We start from the raw sequence: 10289 nt of genomic DNA on the forward strand, positions 1-10289 counted from the left end.
TAGCGAACGTTCTCGGATTTACTACCCATTGAGTAAAAGATTACTCATTACGCCGTGACTGAGTCTTGAACTCTGGATATTTGGTCCATCATTGGAAGGCCTAACCACGACACCCTGCCTTCGAGAGCCTAATTCTCTTATTATTCTTCTTACATTGAGTGATCCATTTGTCATTAAAGCTATTAATTTGGGTTACACCTGTCGGGTAGACTCGTCAAATAATTTAAGCTAATTGATTTGAAATTTTATCAATCCATAATCTGGTGGGCCTAAATGGGTCAGTCGTTGCGGGTTGTGGATCCAAGCGGGTTAGTATGTAGTAAGCTCGGGTTAGTTCGCGGGTTGAGAGGAAAAAAAATTCCAAATCTTAAAACTAGAATAGAAAACTCATGCTGGCCCGCCTAATTTGCCATCAAAATTTAAAATTTTCAATCTTTTTTATATATACTTTTTACTTTTTAACCGTCTAACCCACGGCGCACCTTATATTAGGTTGGATTGGTTGGCTTAGCCCGGATTGGTTGGCTTAGCCCGCCAGGCTAGCGGCTGCCCTGCCCCGTGAGATGATGAATTTTTGATAAATCTGCCAACTCTATTTACCATACTTCTCATAAGCTTGAATTTGCAGCTCTATGGAAACATACCTACTTAAACATTCATCCAGTCAAAGTTCCTTTAAGTTTTTCATTTCCAGTTTTAATTTCATTGTAAAAGAAGAATCTGAACAATATTGAAAGACTTTAATCTACTAGTTTATTCCTTTAAGCTTGATAAATAGAAAAGATTGAATTAAACTGATTGAGAATGTACATCATCAACTTGAACAGGCCAAAAAAGAGAACTAATTCATCCTTTTTTTCCATTAGCTCTCCTTTTTCTTCCTCAACTTTGATCCTTCTTCTTCCTCACCTAAGCAGTGTTCTTGAGTGTTTAAGCAGGGTCTTTAGGGATGCACTCTTCCTTAGAGCATCCTTTGCTCTCTCCATCACCTAATTTAATTAGTCCTCTTCTTCATCATTAAGAGTACCTGAGATATATCTTTGAATTCGTGAAACTATAGAAGTTGATGAGGATGCTTACCTTTCCTATCTTGTGATCCTTCTCGTAAGGAGACGCCCGATGGCTTCCGAGGGAAGTCGCCGCTGGAGGAGATTTTCGATAGGCTTCCATGCCGCACGACAACGGCCGCCCGTTGGCTTTGCTTCTAGTCACCATCCCTTGGTTCCCCAAACTCTTGTTTGGATAGATTTGTGGAAGGCTGGATTCCTGTGTTATCTCGTTAATAATCTCTTTAGCGTTATGCTCGATCTTTTTGTCATTTAAACTATATATAAAAATGTAATAATATTTTTACCAAGAGCAAGACTGTTGCACAGTTCTTGAGGACCTCTAAGTTCATTCTAACATCATCAAGGCTCCTGCAATCAATCGATAGACACTGATTAAATTGTGAATTCTGAAAGAAAATTGTCGAGTTGTTCGAACTTCTGACCTGTGTTTTTGCTGCCCAAGGCCAAAGTAAGAAGCCAAGGTTGCCATCTGATGGTTGTCCAAATTCAAACCATTAACATGAGTTAAGAAGGAATTTAGGATTTAGTGTTTAGAGTTTATGGTTCCTTTTTCCCCCTTTAACAGTTTAATTTTATTAGCTCACCTTGAGATCACCTGCTCTTCTTCCAAACCCGTGCGTTAAGATGGCCAAAGAGTCGATCAATCCTTTCGGCTCCGGTGGCGGCCGACCGATGTCGGCAAAGGCCTCCTTGATACGGTGGCAATCGAATCTTTGGATGTTATGGCCTGCCCAAACCCTTCCTACAATAACCTCCAATGAATGTAACAGTTCTATTCAATTATCAATATAGTTTATAGTGTAGAGCAGCATCAATGTACCATTAAGGATTCCGAATATGCGGTCGGCGACCTCCTCAAACGCTGGAGCGGCAGCGACAGCATCGCGGGTGATGCCGCTGAACCGCTTTGGCGCGACGGTGGAGAGGTCACCCGGTCGTATCAGAGTGCAAAAGCTGTCCACCTCTCTTAGCTTGCGGGGGCAAACCAATATGGCTCCGAACTCCAACATCCACAATCTCCCGCCATCGCTGGCCGGCGCTGTTGTCTCGATGTCAAAGAAGACAATCATCTCTCCCATCTTTCAATAAATTCTCCTAACTTCAAAATTATCGATCTCTTTCTCCCCTCTTCTTGGCTAAAAGGGGTATTAATACTACATGTTATTACAAGAGGAATCTTTGATGTAGTTGGCTTTCTTTGGCTTGGAGTTCAAGTAGAAGGTCAAGAGGAAGAATACCTTGTCTTAGTTGGATGTGTTCAACTCCCCATCATCCAATTTCGAAAGCAAAGTAAAATATCGATATTTTAAAAATCAGATTGGAGGGCAAACCAAGTGTTGGTCTTGTGATTCGTATGTTAGCTGATAAACCGGTTGGTATATGATCCGGGGTTTCGAATACACTAGACGATACCTTGACGATTCCAGCTTTCTTTCTACAAAAGGTAGGTTGTAAGGACACAAGAGCAAAGCAATGTCTTTTGTTGAGCTTTGCTTGCCACAGAGGTCACTGTTGTATCTACCAATAAAACAAGAACATTTTATGTTTCTTAACTTGTCGGGATCGCGATTGCATTTTATACCGCTGTATGAGATTGGATAGTGTATAGATATTCAAATTCAGTGCCTCTAAACTAACACAAAAACCCACATAGTAGAATCTTCGAACCTTTTAGATCAAGAATAGTACAAGCATTCGAAATAACTCTACATGTGCAAAGACATAATAAAGTCGGAATGCTCCATTGGTGAGAAATCTTTAAATTCATTCATAGGCAACCCCTTCTTAATATTGCAAACTTGCTTAAACTACAACAAGTCTATTGGACCAAACATATCGACAAACCGAACAATGCTGAGGCCTCAATCAATTGAATCAAGTTGTTTATAATTGAATCGATCAATAGCTCAACGAGAAGTTCGGTAATAGAACTAGTTTCTGTTCCAAATACTTCCACTGATAGAACTTCGATTGTAGTAATCTTGATTGGAAATACTGATCACTGATGCAGGTCCAAAGCCAATGGCTGCCATGTTGCTCTGAAAATCGTCAAGATTCAGGTCCATAAACCAATCGTCCTCCTCTTTCACCTCTTCCACCGCCGAAAACCCCCCTCCGGTGCCACTACCCGTGACAACCTGAAGCCCCTTATCGTGTTCGAACTCGGAGTCTGTAGTCCACAAACTGTCCGACCTCGAATTATCATCGTTCGTGTCAAATGAATCAGTAGTTTTCACGGGGGCTAGTGTCTGTTTCTTGCACTGTTGCATCTTTGCCAAATTGTTCTTCTTGTTGTACAAGCGGCACAAGACGCACTCGTCTAACTGCATAGAGTTGAATGGAGGGGTAAGATTTAGCTATTAACTAAGACAAACACGACTTGATGATGATGATGATTTGATAGCGAGTTAGTTAATCGTTATACTCTTAGATTGCCCTTCTTGTTGTTGGCCGATCGGTCCACATCAGCGAGGCGATACTCATGCATGATCCAATCAGTTTTGACCCCTTTTGGGGCCTTGCCATGGTAGTACACCAAGGCCTTCTTTATACCGAGGGGCCGGTGGCTCCCGGGAAGCGACACCGGTTTGTCGGCCCCGGTGGCCTTCCAGTAGCCCCTTCCGGCTGCCCGATTCGGCCGCGAACCGTTCTGATACTTGCGGTCTCTCGGAGTGAAGAAGTACCATTCTTTGCTCCCAAACCACGCCAATTCTGCACACAAATAAGCACACTGATCAGTTCAAAACACGTAAAGGCCAAATGGCCGATGGCCACAAGGTGTTTGTTGAAATGCGTGAGTGAGAGTGAGACCTGGGAGATCCCAGGGGTCGAACTTGTAGAGATCGACCTCGGCGATGATGGATACCGGGAGGCGCTGGCCGGTGGCCTTGCGGACGAGGTAGTCGGCGACGAGCTCCTCGTCGGTGGGGTGGAAACGGAAGCCCGGTGGCAGGTTGAGCTCAGCCTCGGCGTCTCTCCTCGCGGCCATTAGCGTATGACCTATAAAGCTCTTTAGGCGATGGGTCGAGCAGGTGGTGGACGGAGGAGATGAGGCGGCGTTCGGGACGTGGAGAAGGGAGGTCGGGAAGGAGATTAGATATATAGGGAGGCGGAGTGGGGAGGAGGAGGAAGAGGAGGGCGCACGGGCGTCCGGGGGCGGCGGCGAGGGATGGAGCGCGGAAGCTTCGTCGGGTAAGCGATGGTTTGACGGGAAGCAAATAGTCAAAAAGAAGGAGAGAGTGATATTATTATTATTATTATTATTATTGGTTACAAATATTTTATTTTTTTAAATTAACATCGGTGAATATTATATTTCGAGAAGCTACTGTCCATAACTATTATATTTTATTTTTATTGTAAATCACAGTTTTTTTCTTTAATTACGATATGTAACTTTTCAAATCCATTAACTTTAAAGGCACATATTTAATTCTATAAAAATTTTATATTGGGCACTAAGATAAAATTTAAAAATATTTATGAACACTCATCCAATAGTTTTAGAATTATCATTCCAGTAAAGTAAAATTTATACAATACACGTTACCAATTGCTGTTAATGAAGGTTGACTAGATGTTTCATACTTTTTAAGAATTTCAGAAATATTAGGCTAAATGTGACCAAGTCGGTTGAGGTAGATCGTTGAGATGAAATTAAACTTAGCTCTCTGCAAATGCTCTGTCCTCTATTAACCCTCATTCTCTCTGGGGCACTTGAATTTCAAAAAAAAAAAAAAAAAAAAAAAAAATCAAAGGACATACCATAATTTCATATTTTTAAAAGAATTTTTCTTTTTAAATATCTTTCTTCACTTTTATGGCTTGGCCACACGATAGCTTAGCAGCCTAGCAAACTGGTTGCACGACCACCTGGCAGCCTAGGCACACATCCTCCTGGCTGCACAGGGTGGACACTCTCCATGGCCTTGCACACAGTTGACCGATCAAAAAAAAAAAAAATATATATATATATATATATATATATGATTTAATAATAAGAGTATTTTGAGAAAAAACAACTTAAAAATATAAAACGACAATGCACCTCTTTGAAAAATTTGTAAATCCAAGTGCGTCTTTGGTAAAATGTCGTTCTCTCTTTGCATTGATTGATCTTCAAATCCGTGTTTCATATTGATAGGTATTCACTAGGTATCGATCGTGATATTGTTCGTATTTTGTCATTTTCTGTCCAGTCAACCTAATAGATTTTATGGTCGGCTTATATTACATGGCTTATTTTTTAAAAAAGAAAATTGTATTTCAGGATAATAAATTAGAAAATTTTCAATTAAAATTAATTATTTAATGAAAAACGGAGTATTATATATAATAATGATGGAGACTCAACTTTGAACATTTGTTGACTTCAATGGGCATGCATTAATGGGAGCTGCTTACGTCATTGCTTATGGTATTTCACAAGTAGCTATCTGCAAGAGTCTTCTAGTTTGACCCAAGACAATTCAAAAATTCTTGGTCAATGCACTACAAATTCAAATATCTATCCATCAAATTAACTATAGATATATCTTTTAAAAAGAGCTTTTATTTTTATATTAAAACAAGGAATTAATTGTCAAGACAAGAGATGTCATTTTTAATTTATTATATATCAATAAATTATTATTTTTAAAATTACTTTTATTTTTAATGTTATTATATAATTATGAATTTATAACTACTAGTATAGATACTTTAAGTATGATCAACACTAATAAATTGTATTGTTAGAATTATAATTTATAGCTATGAACACTTCTTCAGTTCTTTTTAATCATCACTTGTTAATGTTATATTATATTAATATTTTAATTTTATTTAATACTAATAATTTGCGATAACTACTAAGTTCATAGCTTTTATAATATAGACGCTTTATGATCTCTAATTAATATTAGTCAACACATATCCTCACTATCTAATGTAGTTGGTTCATATAAGAGTGTTGTTGCCAACAGCGACGGAGCTAGCACATGCCTAGTGTAGGCAGACCCGTTAGAAAAAAACTTTGGAGAGTCTTCGCTTAGCAGCGGCCGCAAGGGTCATTGTCTTCCCTCGTTCGCTTCCTCGCAACAAATCATTAGCCACTAAACATTGTGGGTAGCCCTGATTGAGTACAACATTATAGTAAAAGAGAATTACGCTCATCACAGATGTTCCTTGTAACCTGTCCATGAAACACATTATGGGATAGCAAACCAATCAATGCTACTTATTGGTTAATTATATAGCAACTCTATTTGTTTAATAATGTCTTTATGTTCTTTAATATAGCCACTAACAACAGCGAACTGCTGTTGTGCGTGCACGCCACCGCCGCTGTGTCGTTGGCCAGCATTGACGTTGGCCATTTGCTTCCTCCCGGTGGTTACCTGTTAACCCCGGACACTCTTTCCACGGACCACACCGCCGGCAGCAACGAGATTCATCGTCGAACAACAGTGTAAGCTGCTGTCCATGTCGTTCCACCGTCGGAAGCACTATTTCAAACAACAATAGTTGCCGCCAAAATCTTGTTGGCGCCAGAGCTGCTGTTCCTTGAGGTCAGCAAGGTTTCGGCCTCCCAACAACAACTACAAAGGTTATAGTCACCGGTTGATTTGTGTCGCTTGGTTGCAATTATTGTTGGATACAAATTGGACAGTGACCCCTCTCTCGGATCGAACTGTCTCCCACCTTCAGCTAGTACGGAAGTGGAGACACGACTTAGACTTATTGAAGTCGTCTCGAAGATAGCTCGACATGGATACTGTTGGCGTAGTGGGGCCGACAAGAAGGGAGGGGTGAATTGCCTACAAATCAAAGATACCCTCCTCAAACTTTTCAACTCTAAAACAATAGCAATAATAATAATAAGAAAATAAAATAAACAAAAGCAGGAAGACTCAGCGAATTGATTTGGTTACAACCAAGAAGGTTATTAATCCAAGGCGGTTGAAAAAACGCACTAAGAAAGTCTCCTTCTCTGAAGGCGGAGAAGCCTTTTACACACTTAAAGCTCAGACAGTTGCTTAGAAGTTGAATACAGAGTTGATTCGAGAGATGATTCAAGCTTCTGGACCAAGGCTATATTTATAGCCTTGGTCGGGGCACCCTGAAGGGTTCCAGACGCCCTGGGGGGGATAAAATTTTATCCCCCACGCACGGATCGCTGTTTGACTGTAATCTGGTTAAATTCTAGTCCGGGCGCCCCGGACGATTTCGAGCGCTCGGAATGGTTCCGGGTGCCCGGACCCATAAAGTCAACTCCGATTGAATTTTTCGCCCATGACCTCTAATCTGGTTCAGCTTGCCTCAGTCCGGGTCTTCTACTCTGACTTTGCTCGCTTGGGTGATCTCGGTCATCCGAAATAGGGCTCACCCGAACCCAACTTCCGGCCTTCTCCTCGAGCAGGCTTCCGCCCCGGCTTCTCATCCCTCGAACGTCGTGCACATTCTTCTCATCCACCGGTGTACTCTTCCGCACCTCTTTCATCCTTCAGACACACCGAGCCCATCGGCTCCCTTCTCGTGTTGTCCTTCTCGCTAGTTGTATCTTCCGCTCGACTTCCTGCGCTCCTAAGCTCCTGCACACTTAGACACAGGGATCAAATAACAAACAGAACCTAACCTAACTTGGTTGATCACATCAAAACAACCCTGGGGTCCAACAATCTCTCCATTTTTGATGTGCGTCAACCCAAGTTCAAGTTAGGGTAAAACAGACAAGTAATAATTTAAAGAAATTATTAAACTAACATTTTAAGCATAAAGATTGCAATAAAAAATTTACAATACTAAGTAAAAAATTTAGATTTGATCACATCAAAAAAATAACTCAAGTTTAAAATAACTCCCCCTTAAATTGTACCTATCTCTCCCCCTTTGATCACATCAAAAAAAAAGGGGTAATAATTATCAAGCAAAAAATTTTCAAGTTTAAAAACAATTGTCATAAAATACTCAAGTTTTTGACTTAGGCCATTTTTAGACAAAATATTTTTGAGAATTTAGAAAAAAAAATTAAGCAAGAAAATTTTCTAAGTAAACGAAAAAAATTCTAGCTTAGGCATTTAGAGGGAAAACATTTTAAAGCATAATTTACTTTCAATTCTTTATCAGTAAGTTAATTAAACATTTTCTTTCAATATTTCAGCTTCCAGGCAATGGCGAGGCACTAGGCCTTCTTGGTTATTGGAGCAACAACCACTTTCTTAGACAAAGCCTCATAAAGAAATTGATTATTTAATTTTTCTTGCTGAAAGCGCTAACTTAGAAAAAAATTAATTTAGAAAGGATTTTGGAACACAGTATAGATTCCTTCCTACCGGATTAATCAAAAACTTAGGGGGTACATAACTTTTAGGAACTTGTCTAAGTTATCCTTGATGTTTTCTAATATACCAATTTAATTTTCCATAGATCCTAAGTTTTGATTTTGAAAATTTATTTAAGCATGCATGATCATTTTTCAATTTTTCAATTTCAATTTTTAATTTTTAATTTTTAATTTTCTAATTTTAAATTATCGTACATTTCTAGAGGATATGCTTTTGCTAATTTTAACTTTAACTCACTATTTTCCTTTTCTAATTTAACTAAATCTTTAGTGAGTACTTTAATAAATTGAAAAGACTGATTGGGAGTTAGATTACGTACCTCACTTACCTCTATTTCTGATGCTCCCCCTTCATCACAGGTTTCTTCTTCTGATGATCCTCCCCCTTCATCTATGCTCATCTCCGAGCAGGTTTCTTCGAAAAGATGGTTGACCATCAGCGCTTGTCATTTATTGTTAGCTAGAGCCCTAGAGCCAATCATTTGATGATTGTATTTTGGACTTGTTGTATCATATTCTTTATAAATAAAGGCATTTGGTTTTGGTTATTATACTTACTTGTATTGGTGCCAAATAAACTAAGTATAATAACGTCCTTGAGTAGACGGTTCTCACCTATATCAATCGGTTAGTTGAACCGATAGTGAGATGATATAGGGAACACTACTCTTAATCATTCCTAGTCGAGTATTAACATTCAGGGACAATGTTAATGCAATAAGACTAGGATGTAGGTCAACTCGATGACTTGATCTCACAAGTCATGGATATAGAGATATCAAGTTGACACATGGGTATGCATTGGAGAATGTATACTGAATGACCCGCCATGAGAAAGTATCATGGATCGTTATATGAGTGTCATATACTTTCTCATGTGGCTATTAGTATGACTACTAGTCCTTAGACCTGAAGTCACCATGGTTCCCTACATAAGGAGTTATGTACTTTAGTTTCGTCAAACGTCATCCGTAACTGGGTGGACTATAAAGGCGATTACTGGGTATATAACGAATTATGCAGAGGGATGTGAGTGATGTAGATGGGATCTATCCCTCCTATATGACGGGAGCGACATCGGTATTCTTGATAGAGTTAGACCACGAAGTGCATGACCATGCCCAAATGAGTCAACATGAGATGTTGAGCTCATTTGATCGAGTGAGTCTACTTGGAGTTCAAGATTTAGATTGATTAGAGGATGACACGGTCTATGCCTCACATTGATTAATCTAGATGTCTAGGATAGAAGGACACTTGTCATATATTGTGAGGAGTCACAATTGTAGTCACAAGGTGATGTTGGATCTCAACATTCTTGTAACTTGGGTAGTAATGATGTATTGCTAGATACCGCTCATTACTTATGTTTCTAAATGAGTTTAGGGGCATTGCCAACGTTACAAGAACCTATTGGGTCACACACAAAGAACAAGTGGATGGAGATTAGGTTCATATGATGAACCAAGAGGATTGGATTCATTTGATGAATCAAATTGGATTAAGAGTAATCCTAATTGGGCTAATTGAGTTGGACTCAAGTTGATTCATGTGTTCAATGAGTCTAATTTAGATTATGACTCATTGAATCAATTTAATTAAATGAATTAGATTCATTATATTAAATTGGCTTGAATTAAATGGTTGGATTAGATCAACCATGAGAGAGATTAAGTCAAGTTTGACTTGACTTGAGAGGAAGATGAAGAGTCAAGTTTGACTTGACTTTATGCCACCTCATTGGTGAGTTGGCATTAAGTGGATCAATGATGATGCTCCACATCATGATGGTTACTTAAGTGAAGTGCCACCTCATGGGAGTTATCAAGAGTTGTGACTCATGGTATCCCATGGAGGTTACAACCCACTTAATTAGATGAAAAGAGTTTCATTTT

General features: G+C 39.3%; 2 protein-coding genes across 2 annotated transcripts; both read right to left on the bottom strand.

The window, feature by feature from the left end:
• Positions 1 to 760: 760 nt before the first annotated feature.
• Positions 761 to 2287, bottom strand: LOC122056594 (protein NEN4-like). The gene is made up of 6 exons (XM_042618611.1): positions 1891 to 2287; positions 1655 to 1812; positions 1493 to 1539; positions 1355 to 1418; positions 1081 to 1266; positions 761 to 989 (listed from the first exon to the last, which is right to left on the bottom strand). Exons 1-6 carry the CDS (start codon positions 2147 to 2149, stop codon positions 906 to 908), a joined length of 798 nt encoding a protein of 265 aa, XP_042474545.1. The 5' UTR covers positions 2150 to 2287; the 3' UTR covers positions 761 to 905.
• A 506-nt stretch (positions 2288 to 2793) lies between these two features.
• Positions 2794 to 4254, bottom strand: LOC122056595 (NAC domain-containing protein 68-like). Its single transcript, XM_042618612.1, has 3 exons — positions 3882 to 4254; positions 3496 to 3782; positions 2794 to 3394 (listed from the first exon to the last, which is right to left on the bottom strand). Exons 1-3 carry the CDS (start codon positions 4057 to 4059, stop codon positions 3002 to 3004), a joined length of 858 nt encoding a protein of 285 aa, XP_042474546.1. The 5' UTR covers positions 4060 to 4254; the 3' UTR covers positions 2794 to 3001.
• Between the last annotated feature and the right edge of the window lie 6035 nt (positions 4255 to 10289).

Source organism: Zingiber officinale, chromosome 3B (assembly GCF_018446385.1).
Source record: "Zingiber officinale cultivar Zhangliang chromosome 3B, Zo_v1.1, whole genome shotgun sequence".
In the NCBI taxonomy this organism is placed as follows: domain Eukaryota; kingdom Viridiplantae; phylum Streptophyta; class Magnoliopsida; order Zingiberales; family Zingiberaceae; genus Zingiber; species Zingiber officinale.

Excerpts from the sequence above, each read along its gene's own strand:
- LOC122056594 (XM_042618611.1), bottom strand. The coding sequence starts at position 2,149 with ATGGGAGAGATGATTGTCTTCTTTGACATCGAGACAACAGCGCCGGCC. Across the intron at positions 1,419-1,492 it reads CTTGGGCAGCAAAAACACAG|GAGCCTTGATGATGTTAGAA; the intron begins GTCAGAAGTTCG and ends GATTGATTGCAG. Across the intron at positions 990-1,080 it reads AGGATCACAAGATAGGAAAG|GTGATGGAGAGAGCAAAGGA; the intron begins GTAAGCATCCTC and ends TAATTAAATTAG.
- LOC122056595 (XM_042618612.1), bottom strand. The coding sequence starts at position 4,059 with ATGGCCGCGAGGAGAGACGCCGAGGCTGAGCTCAACCTGCCACCGGGC. Across the intron at positions 3,783-3,881 it reads CGACCCCTGGGATCTCCCAG|AATTGGCGTGGTTTGGGAGC; the intron begins GTCTCACTCTCA and ends ATTTGTGTGCAG. Across the intron at positions 3,395-3,495 it reads ACAAGAAGGGCAATCTAAGA|TTAGACGAGTGCGTCTTGTG; the intron begins GTATAACGATTA and ends AACTCTATGCAG.